Below are 23,600 nucleotides of genomic sequence, written 5' to 3'. Positions count from 1 at the left end.
ATGTTGAATTATATATTATTTGGAGCGAAAAATCCCCCCAAAAGAATCTCGATGGCGCAACCTGCGCCATTATCCCCCCCCCCGTAAGCACCCCTCATTGGCAACACTGTGGCTTTGCTGTGGCTCTCGGCTCTCCCTTATCGCACAACGTGAGGACAACCTTGGAATGCCTACGTTGTTATTGTTTTATTAGCATAAATACACTGTAAATGTATTGTTTATGCTATGAAAGTATTCTCCCGTGACGGCAGAACGCAAAGTTATCCACGCGTTGTGCGATAAGGGTGACCCGTGGGTCGCTTGGTTGTTAATGTTAACTGACAGCAGGATTCTCAACCACCTTTCTTGGTCAAAGTCAACAAAGCCCGCTCTTTGGTTCTGACTTTGTTGTCAAAAAATTGTTAGACATGTTAGGTGTAAGAAGGTTTAAGGATCTAAGGATTAATATTTATGACGTCACTGGCGAAGGGCGGAACAAGAAGGTGGTTCAGAAGTGTGCTATAAGTGCACCGGGTAGTCTGTGCCACTGAGAAGTCAGCTGTTTCCCGCTATACGTTTGTATGTGATTGGATGTGTTATGGTATGAATTGTAAGTTGGTAAAGGTTTTTATATTTATATGAACATAGTTTTACATCAGACCATGAAAATAAGAGTAAGAATTCTTTTGTATTCTCAAAGCAGAGACTTAAGTTAAAATATACAGCTTTTCCCCTTTTACGTTGCTTCTCTATCTCTAGCTTATAATTCTGACCGAGTTGAATGTAAATTGATGAAATGGTAGGACATATACACAACGAAAAATTCATGTCCTATCCAGGATCGAACCTAGAATCCACGACTTATTAGTTTGTTACACGGTATTCAAATGTTGCTTACCTATTTTGGTTTTAAGTCCAACTTCGTACAGTGTAATGTTCCTTGTGTTTACGTGATCGGTTAGCTATCACATGTTTACGCCCGAAATATACTTACAGTGGTACTGTATATAGATTTTGAGGCATGGGTTATTAGACTTGATTGACTCCTAAATTTTGAAAATAGCTTGCCAGCTACGAAGACATGAGGGCCCAAGTTCCGATTGTCTAATTCAGGGCATGAAATTTCAAGTTTGAAGTCAGTCGCCAGACTAAAATCTTTGGTCGCCACTATTTTATATTGATAAGTAATAAAAATATGAGCAAGTATTAAAAAGAATTAATGTTTGTGTAGCACTGTCGTTCTGCACTGAAGTACCACTTATCAATCGCAGCTTCTGGGTCAAACTCTGACATCGCGGAGGGGGAGGGGGGTCCATTTACACAAACTCGGAGCAAATCATCCAGTGTCTCAATCTTCAGAGAGTTCCTGTAATTAAGTAGTCTTCAGTCTGTTGTGACAGCTGAAACCTCTCTCACATGAAACTGTGCTCACTGGTAGAACAGTACAAAATGTCAAAATCTAGAGCAAATTGGGGAATCTTGTTGAACACTCCTCACTGTGAATTTTCTCCAGCATCTGATTCAAAGTCAGAGAAGGAAACAAAAGTTTGTATTCTGTCCACTCTGCTAACAGAACATCCATTTTCTCATTATGAAGGCTCAGGTTCAAGTACATGTAGAGCTTCTTCAATTCTTCTATCCCAAACTGAAGAATATTTTCTTTGGGAGGCGGACCCAAAGTGTCGAAAACATGCAGAGATGCAATTACATCTGTTGATATAGATTGCAATCTTTCTGTGATGTATACACCTTCGCATTGTTAATTAAGTTTCCTCTAACAGTCTGAAACTCTTGCTCTCCATTTTGAATGTTTGTGAGCTGCACATCCCTGATCTTCCCTGAAATGGATACATGGTCCAAGAAATCTTGTTCGCTTGGTCCAACATTAGATTGTAGGTCATCCAGTGTTCAATTCTTATTTTCAGAGATGCAATCAAAAGATTCTTATTTTATAGTGCCACGCTTAAAGGGTTCAATTTCCTGTAGAAATCCAAAAGGAAGTACAGAAGCTTAACAAATTTAAATTGCTTCAAACTTTTCAGCAAACCCTTAGCTTTAGCGCCATCATTGTCTTTTCCATGGGCCACCTATTCAAGCTTTCATGATTGCAAGAGAGCTCTTACAGCACTTCTTGCTGGCTAGCCACCTAATAGTGTGGATATCACTCAGTTTTAGAATTTCTTCTATAACTTCTGCCGTTTCTCTCAAGAGGTGAAGTCTTTTAGAAGAGCCATGATAACACTGAAAAATATTCCTAATCACGGAATCAAATGCTCTAAGATATTCAACTTCACCACACGCATCCAGCACAGCTAACTGCAAACAGTGCGCAAGGCAGTGAATATTTATCATTTTATTACAAACAGCTTTAATTTGCACAGCCTATCCTGATTTGTGCCCGACCATATTTGCTGCAGTACCCAAGCCTACAATGTAACACTTGTTTCTGTATTTATTTGAACCTATTGCCTTATCTAAATAATCAGTTATGGCTGGGTATTAGCCAGCAGAAGTAGAGTTTGGAAGCTCTATTATCCTAAAATGTCCTCCTTGATGTGACCAATCATTTGCATCCACGTATCGAACATACACATCCATCAATCAGAAGGCTGATGTATGTATTTCTCTGGAACCACTTCACTCACAGGCAACTACCACCGAGCCAAAAAAAAATTAGATAAACAGAACGAATTTACTACCACGTCAACCAACCTTCACGAGTGCATTTATCGCATTCTTTTGTCAACAAAGACTGGTCACTGGCACGCGCGAGAGCAGTTCACAACTGTGAAAACAGGGTTTTACCGTGCACAAGCAAGGAGTCTCGGTTGGGCCACGGTCTGCTCCACTCTACCCCTCCCCACCTCAAGTCCGAGTGGAGGAAAAGAAAAGCAGGGAAAATGGGTTGGGTTTGGTTGCATGTGCATCCAAAGTGGTAGCATCCCAACAGTTGCAGAACTGTTGTGCCGATTAGATGGTGTCGGCATTGAGTGGACGCGGGGTTTACAATCGGTTTGCTTTCCAAAACCATGTACGAACGTTGGATTGAGATGTTCGGGCGTGTTTGACACGCATTTGAAACAACGAAATTTTAGTCGCCAGCCCCAAACTTTTGGTCGCCTATGGCGACCGGAAATTTCGCGCCCTGGTCTAATTCCTAATTTATCATGGTACACTCAATGCTCGAAGTGAGGGGGATGGTGTCCCCTAGCTGTATTAGTGTCACCATGTTAAAGATAAGAGCATCCTCCAGCTAACCCCAAGGCTCATTCAAACGTTTCTCGCTTCAAGCACTAGGTATACAGACATTTTTTTTACATGGTTCGATAGAAATGGATGCCTTATGTCAAATTTGTGTCGAAATTCTGGATGTCCAACAGATATCAGGAATATTCAGTAGACATTTCTTGGATATCCAAGAAAGATGTTTCATGAATATTCTATAGGTCATTTTTACATTTGATTGTGGATGAGAAAAGGATATAGGTACTAATCTGATATTCCCCGGACAGATTTCTTCATTTTTACAGAAGAAACTACTTACGGTAATAAGTTCCTGTAGCATTGTCTAACATCTGGAAGGTGTTTTGTGTGATGTAACGGATTTTTTCAAATTTAAAATTTGGGGGCAAGTTACTCCGGCCAATTTCTAACATGCCTTTAACAGGGACTCTATAGATAAAAGTGGAGTGGAGGCAGGGCCGCGTTAGCGGTTGGGGGCGGTAGCTCAATTACCCCAGGGGCGGAGCCCGAAATCGGTGGGAAATTTGGACTCAAAAATTTCAAACAAAAATATTTTTTTAGTTCTAATTTCCCACCGATTCCGGGGCGAAAAACGTGAATACACCTTAACGAATGTTCCGCGAAGCAGATATGTAAGTACAAATGTCAACAATTGACAAAACGAAGAAGTTACAGGTGTCCGGGGAATATCAGATTTTTACCAAGGATATATACATGACTAGTACTGGACCTAATCAGAACATTTATTAGACAACATTTGAACACTATCTAGATGTTTTTCACACACATGTTTTCGATACTAAAAGACATTCCTGGACTAGATTTAGATATATCAAGGATCTTGTGCACACAAAGATTCATGTGAGTTATGATTTAAAACTTTATTACAGAATTTGAGTCCTAACGTATAGCTGAATGACTAAACCTATGAATGCATATCTTCTCATATCTTGTGCGTGTGCGAATTACTCACTTAGTAGAATATTAAGTATTTGAAAATGCCAAAATATAGCTTCCTTACGGTTTGTGAGTATGTACAGTAAGTATGCCAAACTACGTTTCGGGAGTCAACTGCTCCCTTCCTCAGGTTATCTCCTTGGCTAGCGAAATTGCTTCATTAGAATGACAATATGAATGAATGAATCTTTCCATGTATATCCAGCATTAGAGATCTCATTGATATCGAGGATGGGTTATTCCATGGATGTCCCTTTAAGATTTGTGCTCTCTCAGATTGTATTTTTGTTATTCAGCGCTGCTTTTCTGCCAGACTTTTTGCTATTGCAATGATGGGGGATGAGTGATGATTAGATGAAATTGTTGAAGGGACACTACAGCCAGTCTCACACGGTGATTAGGTAGGTCCTTACTTCCCGACCCACCTCCAACTCGAAACTACCATAAGTTTTTTTGGTACTCTAGTATTATACAGACTACCTCATTTGTCTACGTTAAATTTTATTCTCCTCGCAAACATGAGTCGTTAGGTTAGGTTTGATAAGTGGGAATCGTATTTGGCAGAATATGATTTGGGGGTAGTCCGTATATAATACTAAACTACCGATTTTTTACATCTTCAGTTCGCGAAGACAGCAAAAGGGGTTTCACCCTTCCCGTACAGTTTTGAAATATGTTACCCAATACATATTGCATAAACAACATTCAAGTGCGAAAATTGTGGTGTTTACATCAAGTTACCATATTATATTTATATTTCATTGACAGTTATTTGCTCCTAAAATACTTATTGTGAAATTTACTTTGAAGTCCGTGAAGAATAATTACAATTCAAAATTTATATATCATTACAACACTATGTATTTACTGCGGTGCTACACAGAGCACATTCTATTTGTTACAGCCAACAAACCAGAGAGTACATACATACATATGTGGTTGTTCAGTATTTACTTCTCAATAGTATTAGTGTCAGTTGTGAAAGTAAAGTAACAGTATCACAGTTGGAAATTTAGACATACAAACTATTTATTTAAAACAATATTAATTAGTAGACTCTTAACCTCAGTCAACAAATAAAATATTTGCCCCAATCATTTATATAGCTGTATTGGTCGAATCTTTTTCTTCTTTAAGCTGCCTTGAATAAACAGTCAAACATTTATTGTCTTTATTCTTCTTCTTCTACATCCTACTTCAACTGGCCAGTGTGCTCCTCAATTCTGATTGGTAGTTCTATGGTATTAATGATTGATTTAGAGATGGTTTCTAATTCTGTCGGGAACTGAATAAGAGAAAGCTCTCATACGATCATTAAGTAAGGAAGCTAGAAGTCGATCACGAAGTGAGGATGTACCTAACTGCCGTGTGAGACTGGCTTTTCAAAGAACACCCATGTCCAGGCTGGGACAAAACTTTGGTGGCAAGTTCAAAACATGACTGCTTAATCTGGTCGACCACCGAGTTGGCCACTGGGCTGAATATTCATAAGTTCTGAAAGCAGTGATAAGTGTACCTTTCAGTAATGACTAAACAATTAATATCATGTTTTATTTACTATTTGCAGCATTACTCTGCGAAAATGAATTATTTGTCACAGTTGAGGGTTCTAGTATGGAAAAATTTTATGATGCGGAGAAGACAAAAGGTACTAAATAATTCATTATACATTGTCTCAAGGTAACAATGATGATGTAATAATATAAGGTTAATGTTTCTAGTTTATGTACAAAATGACATGGATTGACCACTCTTGCTGAGCACTTGGTAGCACTTTCATTTGCATGTTGCAATGCAGGATCTAGATTTGAATACTAGGTTAAGGTTGTCCCATCATTTATTTGATGATTATCCTAGAAGAGTAGAAGAGCAATGTTCAATAGCCAATATACGAATAAATCAAAATAAGACCCAAGTTCCGATTGTTTAATTCCGAATTAATCATGGTACTCAGGCATTTTTTTAAATGTTTCAATTTATTTATGCCTCTTAACATATACTTTAGAACCTTAGTGATAACTTACTATTATGTCTTGTCTAGATAACAAGTTTTCCCTTCCATACACTCCTATATTTTTTTTATTACTAGCAGCTATTCTTGTACTGTTGCCTTGGTTACGGATATGCATGGGGTTTGAAGAGGGTATTCCGTGGCTAATGCTTTTGTTGTTAGGTTGGGTGGGGTCAGTTTAAGGATTCTTAGCAATACCAAATCATGCCTTAATGTTTTTGTTGTTAAGGTGGTTTGGGTTTAGAGCTCTTGGCATTAAAATAATGTTCCTAAATGCTTCCAACACCTGATCATGTAAGATCTGGTCTCAACCATGAAACCACTCTCGAACCTTGCATAAAAATCTGTGTCTGAGATGACTGAAAACAAGCATATCGGTTCACTGCAAAGTACAGATGCTCTCGTAATCTACATTTCAAGTCATGCTTTCTCCAGTAAATAATACTTAGTGAAGGTTTTAACTGTGCTAATTAGTTTCTCCAAGCTTTGAACTTACTTCCACAATTGTTTCCAGCATTCTATAGCACTTCCTAACACTCCTATAAAATATCCAAAAAATCATTAAACATTCGGAACCATTACCCAAAATAATCTGAAGTGCCATAAATTGAAGGAAGAGATTCAATAAATATATATATAGGTTTTCTGTTCGGGTGTTGGTTGAATAGAAACCAGTATTCATCCTACTCTCCCAACAGAAAACCTGACACCAAAGCTCCTGTATTAGTAACCCAATATCACCCTCAGCTCACTACAATCAAACATTATGTTAAACCAAGTCATTTTCCATTCCTCGCTCAAAATTCGGAAACGTATTTGTCCAAAATACACCCTTAAACAGGCCAGGTAAAACACCTGCCCTATTTTCATCACCTTTTTCCATCCATCACCCTTCATATTCATACTGCACCAGGTAACACTTCACTAGTGTTGAGTGATGTATCATATCCAGGTGATATCAACTAGACGATATATCGTCACAATATTTTGGCAATATGTATGGTGTTGGCGATATATCGTCATGCTGTTTTGGTGATATAATATCATGTCATTGATATATTAGCACGATATTTGGTTGTATATATTGTGGAGACTATATATCGCTGATATCACGATATGTAAAATAGATCTTATTGTATTGTCTGTCACAATGTATTGTGATAGTTTGATTCCATGTCAAATCAACCAAAAAAAATGGAATTTGATGTCATGGATTTGACTAATTTCTGATATACATGTTCCTTATCATCTGAAATATAGAAATTTTTATTTTTCATGTTGCCGGTTTTTGAGTTATTGAATTTTAAAAATTGACAAAATTGCCAGAAAACTGCTCACTTTAAATACAATTTGCGTGAGACCTGTTTCAACTACAGGGCTGGGCATGGTCTCATTTTAAAGCTTATGAGAGGCTTTCATTTCATATACAACATGCGTGTTTTTTTTTTTTTTTTTTTTTTGCGAGAAAGAAATTTTGAAAATTTTTTCAAAATTTTATTTTACAATTTTCAAAATTTTTCACATATTGGTACACATCTACTGAAGGTTCAGTCAAAATTTGAGGTGGTATCTCTTTGGTATCATATGAAAAGTGAATTCCTTTCAAGACCATGCAATGATTTAAGTTAACATATTTTACCGTACATACCTAACCACATTATAAATACAGTCATACATACCAACTTCATCACTCCAGCTATCATTAGTTTAACATTTTGATGAGTGTTACAAACACATACAGTGTGGTACCACTGGCTCCTGCTATTAATCAACTCTTTGGACCTAATTCTACAAATTTTGAAAACCCAATCTTAAGTAGGGGGTATTTAGATTTAAAAAGTCTGAATATTTCTCTCAGATTTCCTAGGATCAATCTTTTTTTGAATGTGAATACGTTTACCATCTGTGTCCCTCACAGAAGCATATTATTTCTTGCCAGGCATTTGCCTGCTAACTTCATCTCTGCAGTAAGAATCTTTAACTAATGAGGATGTTTCTTCTGGTAAAGTTTTTCTAGGTCTTGGGCCAGGCGAGGACAAAATTCCCTTCGACGAGTTTTTTTTCCGTGCTATTTCAATTTTTCCACATGACAAACGTTTGGGTAAAATAGACAAAATCATGAACCTTTCACTTTTATTTGCAGTTTTAAATCTCTCTAAGTTGCTCAAAGATTTCTGATTCTGAATTGCTACAGTGGCATTCTTCTTCATCTTTATCACATTCTGCATTAAAAAGGGATTGGGTATAAGTATTTCTTATTTTCTTTATCTTTTCTCTGCAATACCTTTTCGAAATCTTCAGTTTCTTCTTACTCATTGGAGACTCACCAAGAGAGATCAAAGAGGCATTCAAGTAGCTGAACCCTGTATCAACATCCATATATTCTGAATCTTGGTTACTGCAACTAGGACCAGCATTATCATCTGGCCCTGAAGGATTTTTTCTGGAACGATAGCCTGCTTTTCCTTCCCCAACTGCAGTCTACAACAGTGGTGTAACCACAGGGGGTGCATTATGCCCCCAACCTTGGACTGAAATGATTTCAAGGGGGCAAACATTGACGACAAGTGTAACTACAGGGGGAAATTACCACCCACAACTTCAAATTTTATAAAAATAATAATTATTTTTGTAAAATTTTCTTCATCACTTTGCTCGCAATCCCTCCTTTTCTTACTCTTATCAAGTTCAGAACCGTAGCTAGGGGGTGGCAGAAAGTCTGCCCTGGGTGAGGCCATTTGACTTCGGCCTCGCGAGGCCCAGCCTCCGACCTCACACGACCTCAGCCTCCCACCTCACAGGGCCTCAGCCTCCAAGCTCAAGATCGGCCTCATTGGGGCTCAACCTTCCAAACTCCAACTCAGCCTCCTTGCAAGGCTACTGGAGGCTGAGGCCCAGCCTCCGGAGGTTGGATATCTCTGGTCTGAACTGACAAGAAGTTGGCCAATTTCTTGTACAGTTCATGGAAAATCCTATGTGTTTTAAGAGAAGGGGCTAATGATTACACAATATTAATAATCATGTTAGATTTAAAGTAGCATTTTATGAGGTATTGAATGTGTGTATATTTTCACTTTTTTCAGAACATAAGCACCTCGGTTATAGTCTGCTGTCCTCTTGTTTCCTAACAGAGGTGGTGAACAGGAGCATACTTTCCTTTCCAAGAGGCACGCGACAACGACTGTACAATTTCTGGATGTGATTTCTAGATAGTCCAGAAGTTACGGACTTTCTTTCCAGTATACATTCGAAATAACATCTGACAAAAGTAAACAGAGAAAAAGGAACAGACTGCACCCTACGCCACAGAGAGCCAAGCAAGATGCCAAATAAAGGAATGCAACCTACCCTCGAGGCCAAAAATCACCTCCGGCATGGCTGATATCAACAACTGGTAGAAATCGGGCTTCCTTTCTGAAGGACAAAGACAGTTTCACAAAATACTAACTTCTTAAAAATTCCCGTAGTACAATCCATTGGAAGCAAGATGCAGATCGGATTCTGCTATCGTGCAGGGAGAGCTGTTCATTTGATTTGCTTGTGAGGCTCAACCTCCAGCCTCATACGGCCTCAGCCTCCGAACTCTTATCTCAGCCTCCAGCCTCACATGGCCTCAGCCTCCGAATTTCATGTCGGCCTTGAGCCTCACATGGCCTCAGTCTCCAGATTTCATCTCGGCCTTACATGACCTCAGCCTCCAAACTCCATCTCGGCCTCAAACGGCTTGAGCCTCCAACTTTCAACTCAGCCTCTGATCTACATCTGGCCTCCAACCTCACACAGCCTCACAGGGCCTCAGCTTTCGAACTCCATCTCGGCCTCCGGTCTCAGCCTCCAAGCTCAAGGTCGGCCTCACACAGCCTCAACCTCCGAACTCCAACTTGGGCTCAGCCAAGTTGGAAGTGATGTGATCAGCCCCATGCGCCAGCCAACTTTACCCACCCAGGGTTGTCCCCAGGTACCCATTGATTTAAGGCTGGGTGAGCCCCAGAGCCACAAGGCTGGAAAAATTCCGACCTTAGATCACCCACCCTCGGAATCGAATCCTGGTCTCATGCATGGTAGTCAGATGCCCTACTGACTAGACCACCACAGCCTTCATACTTTTCGATATACTTTAGAATATACGCGTAGTTCCTGTTATTTAATGACTTTCCCTTGTAATACTACCACATTAAACATCTCTCTCTCTTTCTCTCTCTCTCTCTCTCCCCTCCCCCTCCCTCCCCCATGTTGGAGACTTGGAAAGCAACATGTTGACAGTTATGCAACTGTAATGGTGCTCAATATTCAGCGTTTATTATACCAACACTTTCAAGTTTTTTTGTTTCCTTTGGTCTACAGTTCCGCTGTGCAATTGAATTCCTTTGGCCCATGCTGCTGTTTATAGTACTATGTTGTATTCGAGCAAAAGGACTCATATCACATGGATCCTTGTGTGAGTATTTTTATATTATATTTTTGAATATTGGTTGATTCAGTAACATTTTGAATAAGATAATAATCCAGTATTTCTATAAATAGTAATGATAGATGGTGTAATATGAAATGTTTAGTGATATAAATATGCAATTGCAAACATTTCCCAAAAAATGCAATAATAGTTCTGCACCGTCATTTATGTATGAATGACTGATATATTTTTTCCATAGAAATAGAAGCTGCTAATTTTTCTTGTATGTATGCATTGCTTGCATTGTAGAATTATTTCTCTTGTAGTCTACGGTTATTACAAGCATAAAAATGCAGTTTTTTCGTTGTGACGTTTCAGGAGAGCACACACTCCCTTCATCAGACATTTATTTTTAGTTTGATTAAAGATACAGTTATAACATTAGCTATAAATTTAAACCCAAGAACAGGTTTGTCAGCTCACATCATCGAAGAGAAGCATATGATTAAAAGGAGAAGGGTTTAAAAAGAGTGACGGGAAACATAGATTTGAATGTCTGGGAAGCTTTGTTCATTGCAGAAGAACACTGGAATAAATTAAGTAATGAAAACCTAGACCCACTATGGAGTTTTCTTTTTCACAAGTGGAGTAAGCCACCATCTTTAAAATTTAATGTAACTAAAAACATCAAGAAACTCTGTTAAAGCAATGATGATTTTGAATTGCCTGATGATATTTGAGATTCATAGTTTTTAAATAAAAAAGAATGTGATCAAATTTTTTTTCTGAAATAAAAATAAAACAGACTTCTTGTTTCACAGTTAAGTTGCTATATTACAACAATATAACATTGGCTACATCCATTATATAACTGGTTCTTTGTGGTTAAAAATTTTTAACCATTATTATCACTGTGTATTTAATCAAACTAAAAATAATGTCTGATGAAGGGAGCGTGTGTTCTTCTGAAACGTCACAACGAAAAACTGTGTTTTTATGTTTGTAATAACCGTAGACTACAAGAGAAATAAATAGAAGCTGCATATGAGAAAATTAACATGAGGGTTTTTCAATTCCTCTACCATCCTTACCGGTTGTATCCTCTGCTTTTGCCTTGATAATGCCTGTGGGAAGCCAACAAAACTGGCTTTTTACCATTTTTTACTATGTATGTGTGCAGTGTGTGTCATTTTACACACCTGGTTTTATAATTAATATTTATCATAACATTTTATGTTAGTTGCAGTAAGAAAGTGGCAGGAACACAAAATGTAACTAATGTAATGCGAGGCATAAAAGAGAAAGAGGAATAAAAGTGAATTTTTGAATGAAACAAACAAAAATTCTTTTTAGAAGCAAGAAAAAATGACAACATGTACCTTGTTTGCTCTTCCAATTTTTTTAGGCCAACCTCAATTCATCTTCATGGATATGTGAAATGAATGTGTCATGGAAAGGTTAAAACAATGTTAGAAATAGTTAAGAAGAATACATAAAAAATGTGTTGTCCTGTTCATGTTGCTGAAGGAGTTATCATTTCGAGGTAACTGCAAGGACTGGCCGACTGATTCAGCGACATGAACAGGACAAGATATTTATACTTTTAATTCTTTTTAACTATTTTAACAGCAGCACATTATTTTCTTCCATCCCTGAAGAAAGATAAAGATCTTTCTGGAAATTTGCAACAGAAAACAAGGTTCTTGTATTTTTATCTAATTTTTAATATGTTGACAACGCACCATGAAGTACTGCCTTTTTTTTCCTTTTTCTAAATCTAACCTACAATTCAGATAGTGAAATGTTTCTGATCGATGGTGGAGCTTCTGCTTCATAATATGGGTACACAGGAAAATTGAATGGTAAATTGCAGAATTTACCTTCCTCCTTTTAGTTCTCATGATTTTTATTTGGTATTTTAGTTTCATGCTGTGTTTTAATACAGGTAATTCTATGTTTACCTTCTAAAGTTATACAAAACTTTCAGAAATATAGATGTACTTCATAAAGATCAAATAAGAATTAACACTTAATCCTGGTAAACTTGTAACAATATTTGAAATTGTTCTGTGCACAAATTAAGAGGAGCACATTTTTTAGTATTGAGATGGGAATGATATCATTCAGCCCAGTTTTAATAAGTTATTGAAAGCGAACATTTATTTTTATCCTACATTCCAGGTTATTTTGATGCCAAGGCAATGCCATCCTCAGGATTTTTTGCTTTCCTTCAAAGTACAATCTGCTCATTCAACAACACCTGCCGTCCCTACCCTCAAGCTGACCACGAGGGCATGAGCGAACACTTCAATGATTCCGCGTGAGTCTTGTTATTGAGTGAGCAAGGTTCAGTCATAGGCTGAACAATACAGGGTGTTTGATTAGTCCTTCTGGAATTTTGGAAGTATGGAGCTCAGGGGCAAACTCACCCAATCAGATGAGAGCATATTAGTGAGGCCCCAGCCTACCTGTTCATTTGCAACACACTATCAGTCAGTTTCCTCTAATTTTCTCTTATGGTTTTGTCCTTTGGTGCTTCTGTTCGAAAAACCTCCTTGCACTGTAACAATTGACTCAGTTTTAGCAAACTACATGACACAAAATGCTTTCGTTTTAGCAAACTACATGACACAAAATGCTTTCAATTCACCTGAAAACACCATGTTTGCATGCTACTGCCTCCTAGCAGAAAAATTCGTAACTAAACCACAGCATCTGTCACGAAACAAACTTGTACATTTTCTCTACCTGGTGGCAGGCTTTTATGTGGGTTGGCTACTGCATGACCAGAATCCCAGAGAGACTTCAAACCTTGGTGTAGTGTAATTGATTGAATATAATACAGTGGATCCTTATTTCAAGGGACCAAGGTGAAAGAACTTAAAATGCGGAAAAATGTAAAATCCGGGAACATTTTGTAGCATTTTACTCTGTTGGAACTGTGAAGAATCAATGTATAATGTGGGGACATTTAAAAAACTGGGAACATAAAATTGGGGTTCCACTGTATTGAAATTTGTTCAGAAATATTTGTGAATATACAGGGCATACACAAAGGAATGGTACGGTTTCAAAAGTTAATATCAAATTTATTAACATACACCATCAGAATCTGCAACTGTCCAAGTTTCTTATATGCTACCAACAGTTTGATTCTCATGCGTACTGGGAGGCTGTGAGGCCAATTTCCAAGATGGCGTCACAGCAGGAGAAGGCTTTCTGTGTGTTTCGTTTTGAGGTGTCCAGATCTGTGATTACAATGCAGCATGAGTGTAGTGCACATTTTAAAAAAGACACACCACACGAGAATAACATTACTATGTGGTAATGACAGTTTGTGGAAAGGCAAGAGTCCTGGCTGACCTTGTGTGTCTGATGACAGCATTGAAAGAGTGCGTGACACATTTCAGTAAAGTCCCCCATCCCCATTAGTGACAGAGCAAGCAGGGTGGCCCAGCTGAATACCATTCTACAACTGGATGGAGTGCCTTCCACCTCCAATTTTCACAGGAACGTATGAGTACTCAATGGTGTTCTTCCACAGTGCTTAATCTAACGTGTTGCAAATGGAGACAACAACCTTTTCCCTTGGCCACCTCGTTCACCGGATCTTACACAATGTGGTGTCATTCTTTTTTTTTTGGGGGGGGGGGGTGTTAAAGGGAGCATTTATGCAGTGGCACAACGACAGGGGGGAATTGCCCCCCCCCCACAACCTACGACTGAAATGAGTTCTAGGAGGGCAAGGGGGGCAAACATTGACGGCCAAGTTTACCTGCAGGGGGCACTTACTGCCCACAACTTCAAACTTTATGCAAATAAAAGTACTTCTCGTAAAATTTTCTTAGTCTTATCAAGTTCAGGACCATAGCTAGGGGGCTGCGGGAGACGGCCTGGGCGCAAAACGATCTAAATGAAAATAAATTGTAAGATTGATCGATTGATTGATTTGTGGTTTTAAGTCCACTTTACGCATAGAAAACCTAATCGGGACTGGACCTACAGTTTAAAGTAGGATCTGAACCACTGTGCCATGCGCCTCCACCAGGTATGGAGCCCACTACACCATCAGGGAGGCACAAAAGTTGTAAAGGAGAGAATGCATTGGCGTCCCGTGAAATTATTTGCACCCTATTAAATCAATATTGATTACAGCCTCCAAAAAAATCAGGTCCAAAAATGTTCTTGCTTGCTTCGCTCACAATATATAATTGCTCTCTGTAATGCATTATAAATTACCAGACAGAGAAATAAGACTTGTCTTAATTGATTTGTTTTAAATGCATGAACAATTGTTTTGAGGAAAGTGAGCGTGCACATTTGAGAGACAATTTATGTAATTTTTGCTGTTGGTTTATTGTGAGATGGATGAATTGGATGTGTAATGTTTTTAAATAATATATGTTGTTATAATATGTATTAAATAAACTTTGAATACGTACACGATTTAGTGTCCACCTCGCTCCATGTTACATACGTATATGTGAAACATATATCATGCATGAAAGTTATACATGTTAATGTAAAATATATTTGGAATGCATTTATTAAGCATTTTCTTTCTTTCAAAAATAGTTTGTGTGCTTGTTTTCCATTGTTAATGTGAAATTGAATGTATTGAAAATATAATTCAAATCGTTTGTTCGAACACAAATGCTTTGGCACCAACTTCTACCCCCTTTTTGCGTAATTTACATGGATAATAACATCTTTGATACTGCTACTACTGCTGCTGCTAGTAGTACTACTACTAATAATAATAATAGTGGTCCTGGGTTCAAATCCTGGCTTGGGCATGGATGTTTGTGAGTGTCCATTCATCAATTTCATCATATCATCGCTCATCCCCATCTTTGCAAAGTAGCCGAAAGTGGCACAAGATGTGAAGTAAAATAAAGCAAATCAATAATAATAATAATAATAATATTATCATAATAATTATTACTGCTGCTGCTGCTCCTACTACTACTACTACTACTACTACTACTACTACTACTACTACTACTACTACTACTACTACTACTACTACTACTACTACTACTACTACTACTACTACTACTACTACTACTACTACTACTACTACTACTACTACTACTACTACTACTACTACTACTACTACTACTACTACTACTACTACTACTACTACTACTACTACTACTACTACTACTACTACTACTACTACTACTACTACTACTACTACTACTACTACTACTACTACTACTACTACTACTACTACTACTACTACTACTACTACTACTACTACTACTACTACTACTACTACTACTACTACTACTACTACTACTACTACTACTACTACTACTACTACTACTACTACTACTACTACTACTACTACTACTACTACCACCACCACCACCACCACCACCACCACCACCACCACCACCACCACCACCACCACCACCACCACCACCACCACCACCACCACCACCACCACCACTACTACTACTACTACTACCCCCCCCCCCCGTGGATGTGTGTCGTGACCCAGGGTGCACACATTGAAGGATTGTAATTAACGCATAAGAATCTTGGACAGTTGCTGCCATTGACGGTGTAACATGAGAAATATTTTTTTAATTAACTTTTCAAACCACACTATTCTTTTGTGTCTACCCTGTATATAACATTGTTAAATATAATGAATAGAACAGACATGTACCTAACAAATTGTGCCTTTAAAAAAAAATAAAACTTTTCCTCTGAAGTGGAAAAAGTTAGGTTAAAATGAGATAACCCATGGTGCAACAGCCCTTGAGGGCCAAGATTTAATGAATGACTGCCAGCGTCACTCCCACATGTCTCAGCAGAGAGGGCGATCATCCAACCACTTACAAGGTGATGTGTCATCAGCATAACTAACACCCAGTCATTGTTCTAAGTTTTCTATGACTGGGTTTTGCTACTCGTTCGTAGCTTCCCAATTACCTCACGAAGGTGGGTGAACACCAGTCCTATATACTGGTCTAGTTCTTACTTTTCCCCTCCAGGAGACTCGAACCAGCGCAAGTCTTGTAGCCCGAGCCCAAAGCCTGATACCTTAGACTGCACGGGCACAGTATAGGACAGGTAAAAGCAGGATAAAAGGTTTTAAAAGAGAGCACGTGGAAAAGTACCAGTCTCAGTCAGTTGGTGAACATGTAACTGACAACTAGTTCTCCACCGCTTGCTTCCTTATTGTTTTATGATGTTTAAAATTAGTCAGTTATAAGAATGGAAAGAATATCCTGTTCTGCTCTTTTCGGCTCTGAACTAAAAAAAATAATTATTGATTTCAAAACAACTGCATTATTGTGTTTGTCCAGAAGTACTGTCTGTTTGATAATAAATGTTCTCCCTTTGGTGCAATGGATTTTTTTTTGAACCTGTTGTCTTCAGTTCTTTATCTTCTTATTAATTTGATTATACCTCCTAATGTCCATTTGTTTCAGTGTTGCGGAACTAGGAAGAGTTGCAGAAGAAAAACTCCAAAAGCACAGTGTTGGTAAGTTGCTTAAAAGTGCATTTTGTTCAGTTTCTTTAAATGAATTTTCATTCATAATGGTTCCACTTCTTTGAAATTCTGAATAGTTTTGCCTAAATTTCATGAGTCATAAATATATGTAACATATTCACATCTTTTAAGCTAATTTTTTTGAAAGTCATTCTTGTTTTGTAATTCTTTGCAGCAGTAATGTATCTTGACTCAGACAGACTCATCAGCAAAGCACATCTGATATTCAAAAATGGATGTGTAAATTCTAAAATTGTTGATGCAAACGTGAACAGATTCCATTCCACACTTTGATAATTTGCCTAAAACATCCTCTAGTTAAAATAATTTTACATAGTTGAAGTTTATTATATCTCTTTAGAGTAATCATGGTGCCAGCCTCCGTGGCAGAGTAGTTAACACAGCATGCTATGATGCCAGGGGTCCCGGGCAAATCCCAGCCTGGGAATGGGTGTTCTTTATGAGTGTATCTGCATTAATTTCATCATATCACTTTCCACTCAACTTTGCGATTAGCCAAAAGTGGCAGATGTACGAAGTAAAATAAACCAAATCAATAAACAATATTTCAATTCGAGACCCACATGGCACAAAAGAAAGTGAATGCATATGATGATGGACAATGAAGAAATTTATTCTGTCATCAATTTATAGAAAATATCGTAGCAAGTATTATAGATTGTAAAACAAATCTTGAAAAATTATATGTAAAAGTTCCTCGGCATAACGTCAGAAGACATCATAATTTAATTTCAAGCACAATAATTAAATCTAATTCTTGGTAATAGCTAAGTGGTAACAGTCCCAGTGTATATGATTGAAATCCACCAACAATGTGTTATTTTTATTTAACTTTTTATTCTTATTTTAATTTCCATCTTCCGTATTTAGATTATTATAAGTTCTTTTTATGGAGCTAACAAACTCTGTAAAAGGTTTGCTAAATAACTTGTAATATGTGTGTTAAATATACAATATATACACAATACTTAAATACACACAGTACCGGGTATTAGAGAAAGAAAACAAGGTATAGGCATCATGAAAAATGAATAGTGTATTTGTGGAGACCTTTGACCACAGTACAGTGACATGACATTCCCAGTCAAGTGACAGACGAACAAAAAGAGGCAACACATGACCTGATCACTGCAAAGCACATGGTTCATCTCAGTAGTGAGTAATGCCTCCTTGTACACATCTCAGGTCATTCACACGTTTTGGCATACCATTGATGAAGTTGTCAATGAATTCTTGGTCCATCCTATCCCACTCGTCTTCTGCCACTCGTCGGAGGTCGTTCAGTGTTGAGGGAGGTGGTACACACTTCCGGACAGCCCTTTTCGGCTTGTCCCATACATGTTCGATGGGGTTCATGTCTGGGAAAAATGGGGGCCAGTCCATTCCAGTGATACCTGCATTGTCGATGAACGCTCCTACAATCTGCACCCTGTGAGAAGGAGCATTGTCATCCTGCAACATGAAAGCATCTCCCACAGCAGCATGAAAAGGCACAACAAAACATTCCAAAATACAGTCCCAATATGTGACAGCATTCATAGGCCCTTGGACAGCAACCAGTGGCATGCGACATCCCATCATGATACCACCCCAAAACGTGACTGAGCCACATCCCTATTGATGCTGCTCCACCACATACCGAGCTGAGCAATGCTACCTGACTCTTGCCACACACGTATTCGACCATTATCAGGTCACAAACACATTCGGCATTCATCAATAAAGAGAACACTGGACCAACGCTGAATGTCCCAGTTGTGGTAGTTGTTGAGCCCACCGATATTGCACACTACGGCATCCCTATCCAGGGACATCGTGCATGCAACCGTGCATTATGGAGCTGATTGCGAATGGTTTGTGGGGTCATGTGTACACATGTAGCTCTGAACATGTCATTTCTGAGGTCTGCAGCAGTGCGTTTGGGGTTTCTCCGGGCAAGAATTTGGACATAGTGGTCCTGTGCTAGGGTGGACGAACTGGGACGACCACTGCGAGGACGATCGACGACGCCTCCAGTCTCCACATACTGTTTCCATGGTTTGGACACGGTAGATACACTCACACCCACTCGTTGGACAACTTGACGATAAGAATAACCTTCCTCCACTAAGTTGACAATTCGAACACGATTGTATTCTGATATCGTTACTGGAGGCATTTTTCTACCTAGGCAGGTGCATTTCACTCACTGCAACACACGGAAACACAATGTGTCTTACCGTATTGACAGTTTGGAGTGGTTGTGAGTTGCACTATTCCTACCCACGCCACACGGTGGTGCTGCTATTTCTGTCTGCTCTGCTGGTAACGTCTCGACTGACATCTACCATGAGTCACATGCCAGGTACTGTTCAATTTTTCACTGTTTCACTGGTCAACTGGTGTGTTTCCAAACTTTTTTTTGTGTGTGTATATACATTTTAATTCGATATTAGTACATGTATCTGTGAACTTGATTGTACATGCTGTACAAGTCAAAAATCCTTATGTCGTAAGAAGATGCTGTTTTCTTTATCTCGCACATAGTTATTGAATTGAATTAATGTATTATGTCCACTTTATGCACAGAAAGGCTAATTGGGACTGAACCTACATTTTAAAGTGGGATCTGAACCACTGTGCCATGTGCCTCCACTGGATATCGAACGTTGGACCCCTTGATCACATAGTTATTACCATATTTACTTTCAGAGTTGTAGACCCAAATTTTGATTCCTGGTGGCAACGAGTTTATTATTATTGGTCTAATATGATGCAAGATAGGGAATAATTTGGAACACATGCACAGTAAACAAGTATAGAAAAGTAGGAGAAAATTTATACACATTTGTAAATATAGTGTTATCTAATAAAAAAAGCCATCTCACTGAATTGTTATAGGCTAGATGCGTCAAAAGTTTAATGTTTATGATAAATTTAAAGTAAGCTTAATTTCATATGTGGCAATACATGTGCATTCATTTTTGTATTTTTTCAGGTTATTTAAGAAAAGTGCGTAGAACGAATTCAAAGTACAATGGAATCAATGTAACAAATGTAAGTCCAGATAAAGAATGACAGTAGTGACACACTTTTTAAGCACACAGTCAACTTGAACACACACAACTTTTTCTATGTGCAATGGAACCTCGATTTAATATACCCAGCAACCAGTGTGTGAGACTCTTGTTGTGTTGTCCATACATGTTTGTGATTGTCCCTTCATCCATCTCATCACCATTCATCGTCATCTTCACGATTATTAAAAAAATGGCAGAGAAGCGAAGTAAACGAAAGCAAATCAGTAAATAAATTAAGAAACCAACTTCAAATATCTTGTACTGAGTAAAATGTGAATTTTGTGACAACATTCTCCACCAATGCAGGATAAGTAGAATGTATGAATCCTCGTACTAAAATTATGTTTTTAATATTGGTTTCAGATATTTAGAAAAAATATCCAAAAAATCATTGTTTCTTTTTTACAAATCAGTAACAATGCTGTTTACAAAAATAATATTTACGATATGAAAGATTCTACGAAACATTAGTTTAGTAAATGAAAATCATCGTGAATTGAACCCACCTGCCTGCTTGTCATTATCAGTATTCTATTACACTTGGCTTGCCAATATCTAACAAACTGTTAGAGTGAACCGATATAAATGCAATATAGCTCTGTTCTAATTTATTACATAGGTCTTTTGGAAAGTAAAGAGCATTTGCACAACAGCCCGTGCAACTCTTTTGTTGCAGCTGGTCATTTGTTTTCTGTATTCAACGTGGTGTAGGTAGTTGCCTGGTGCAGTTGGTGCCACCAACCTGTTCACGTGGTGAGTGTAATGAATGCGATGATTGCAAATCCAAATCCTGCCGACCGTAATGTGTGTGGCGTGGTTCGTTTCTTGCACACAAAAGCGTTAGACCCTGTGACATTCTTTGGGAACTTGTTACAATCTATAGCAAAGATGTTATGAACGTGGCAAGTGTCCAGGAATGGTGCATAATGTTTAAGAATGGACAACCAGATGTTTGCAGGGTGATCAGGGTAACCCTCTGTCAACACAGATGCACTGAAACAAAAGGTGGACCACGTCATTCAAAAGAATCTATGCTGCTTGGGATTTTTACCTTTTTTCTGAAGATGAAGGAACACCTTGCTGGTAGACACTTTACAGGTGATGAGGAACTACAGGATGCTGTCATGAACTGGTTGAATCGCCAAGCAGCAACATGGTACAAGGAGGGAATAGTTAAACTGGTGTCGATGTACGACAAGTGCGGCAATGTCAAAGGAGAAGTAGGTAAAAGTATGTGGCAAAACATGTATATTTTGTTTCTGCAGTATTCTCAATACATATATTTGTGAGGCGAAATGTTCTTTACTTTCCGAATGACCCTCGTAGATTTGGCCTTCGAAATTATGAACAATAAAATGTAGAAACTGGTTTTCCTTCTGACTTAAAAATTTGTTACTGTGAGTAACTTGGTAACTTCTCTCTTTTATTTTGAAGACTGGGCCACATGCAAACATTAGGTGCTGGAAGCAGCGGTGTTGGAAAGTTATGAGTGATAATTTAACATCCGTACCCTTGAAGGAAGATGAATTCGAAAGGGAAGAGTAAGTTCTCTACTTTATCAGTTATCGCATTTTATTTTATCTTCACAACTTCACTTAAAAATGCAGGGGTTGTTGGTTTATATCAATGTGTAATGTTTGATTTAAAATTCACTTAATTGATTACTCTATCATTTTAAGTGGGATACAAGCTATGGAGCACCCTTCCTACAACAATATACTTGTAAGATAATCTTATTGTAATGGCTACTGATCTCAGTGTGTGAGAGATGAGTGCCTGTCTAGTAGACTCTCAAATTGATGCTGCGTAGAACTAGGGGCATCGCCACTGGGTAGGTGAGGGTGGACTAAAATAGTCTCAGCTCACCCATCTGCCCACCCAAAAAAGGAAAATAGATGATATATTATTTAGATAAAGTAACAAGCTGATAAAGACTTATAGTATAAAGCACACAATTAACTCAGTTTCACTTCAAAAATGAAGAACGTTTCTAGATTCTCTATTGTCAGTTGATTTTCTTTCATTAACGTGCGAAAAGATGCTGCAGTGCTTTTCGTCAATCGGTTTCGATTGTTGTTTTGTTCTCTTGTGTTTCTTGGAGCATCGGGGGCTTTGAATTTGTTTTCCTTGGCTGGACTTCAATACAACTGAACAAATCAATTTTAACACCCGTGGTTGATTTGCAATGTTTCATTCTTTGTGTGCGCGAGCAGTTGGCGGATTTTGTGGCATAGTGGTGTGCGTTTACATATATATAATTTTGCTAAATTGAGTTTTGATAAATTAAATCTATTTTGAATTAGTTCAAAATAATTTTCCCCATTGTTGTGTTGCTCGTTTACAAGCTTTGTTTGTCTTGTAAAAGCATACAGAAGAATTTCTATAACTGGTGAAAGTGTATTTTGGTTTATATTTTATAATATTCCTATTTTTTTGCAAAATACTACAGGAAATGTATTTGCAGAGTTTTTAACACTGTAAAAATTGTGTACAAAATATTTGTAGTAATTGCATTATAGGTATGAATTTAACAAGAATGTTCCAGTACAGCACAACGTTGATGGGGGGGGGGATACTTGAATGAAACATCTCTCCTCTGTGAAAAATTCCTAAAGTCCATCCTGGCCATGATGACCGAACCAGAGCCCACCTAAAAATATTTTATCTATCCTTGAGCCCACCCTAAGAAAAATTTCTGGCGATGCCACTGTAGGACTGCCATCTTGCTCTTGAATCAATGATGAGCAGCTAGTGACAGCTATAACAACTTGGAGATATGTGCTAATAGTACCAAACCAGACCTGCCTAACCTCAAGGGTCCCAGGTTCATATCCTTGCCTGGGTATGGGTGTTGTTAGTGTGCCTTCATAAATTTCATATCACTCATCTGTACAATTGCAATTAGCAAAAGTAGCACAAAAGGGAAGTAAAATAGATTATATCAATCAACCTGCCTAACCTACTTGTATATGCATCTAATAGCAGAAATAAGCATGTGAATAGGTTAGGCAGATTAGGTTTAGTGCTGTTAGCATGCTTTGCACAGCAGACAATAAATATGTGACGTCGTAAGAGCCACTACTGAATGTATGTCTCCAAGTTGCTAAACCTAGGTGAGGTATCACAGTTATGTACCTTTTTATTTTTTCATTCTGTACCAGTAAGGGAAAAAGCACATGAGACTCAAAACAAAGATGTGACTTTTATTGAAAAAGTTGTCTGGTGACCAGTTTATTCACTGCTTGGCATTGTCAAATTCTGATTATCTTTCAAATTCTGATTATCTTGGAAGTTGGACTTTTTGGTACTAGACTTTTTTTTTATAACACTTTTCTCTTGTGTACACCTCTCCCTGTGACCCTTGATTCACTTTCAGGGACTGTGTATACTGAATGTTTTCCTTATCACAGAAAATGAGGCTCCCACAGT

The 23,600-nt window shown here is 38.1% G+C and overlaps 1 protein-coding gene across 2 annotated transcripts in view; it reads left to right on the top strand.

Annotated features, from left to right (window-relative positions):
* Positions 1-524: 524 nt before the first annotated feature.
* The window catches only part of LOC145998960 (phospholipid-transporting ATPase ABCA1-like), a 171,424-nt gene continuing 148,348 nt past the window's right edge, over positions 525-23,600 (top strand). The window contains exons 1-7 of one of the 2 annotated variants that reach the window (XM_083135796.1): positions 534-589; positions 5,747-5,827; positions 10,535-10,628; positions 12,765-12,903; positions 17,030-17,082; positions 20,090-20,148; positions 21,606-21,712. In XM_083135796.1, the coding sequence (XP_082991922.1) occupies positions 5,762-5,827; positions 10,535-10,628; positions 12,765-12,903; positions 17,030-17,082; positions 20,090-20,148; positions 21,606-21,712 (518 nt within the window). In that variant the 5' untranslated portion in view covers positions 534-589; positions 5,747-5,761. Of the gene's footprint in view, positions 590-5,746; positions 5,828-10,534; positions 10,629-12,764; positions 12,904-17,029; positions 17,083-20,089; positions 20,149-21,605; positions 21,713-23,600 lie in introns of both variants that reach the window. The other variant, XM_083135804.1, reaches the window with a different exon arrangement.

Source organism: Lepisma saccharinum, chromosome 1, assembly GCF_977018435.1.
Source record: "Lepisma saccharinum chromosome 1, izLepSacc3.1, whole genome shotgun sequence".
In the NCBI taxonomy this organism is placed as follows: Eukaryota; Metazoa; Arthropoda; class Insecta; order Zygentoma; family Lepismatidae; genus Lepisma; species Lepisma saccharinum.
Note: the sequence above shows the minus strand (reverse complement) of the source record. Positions and strands in the feature narration are given on the sequence as shown.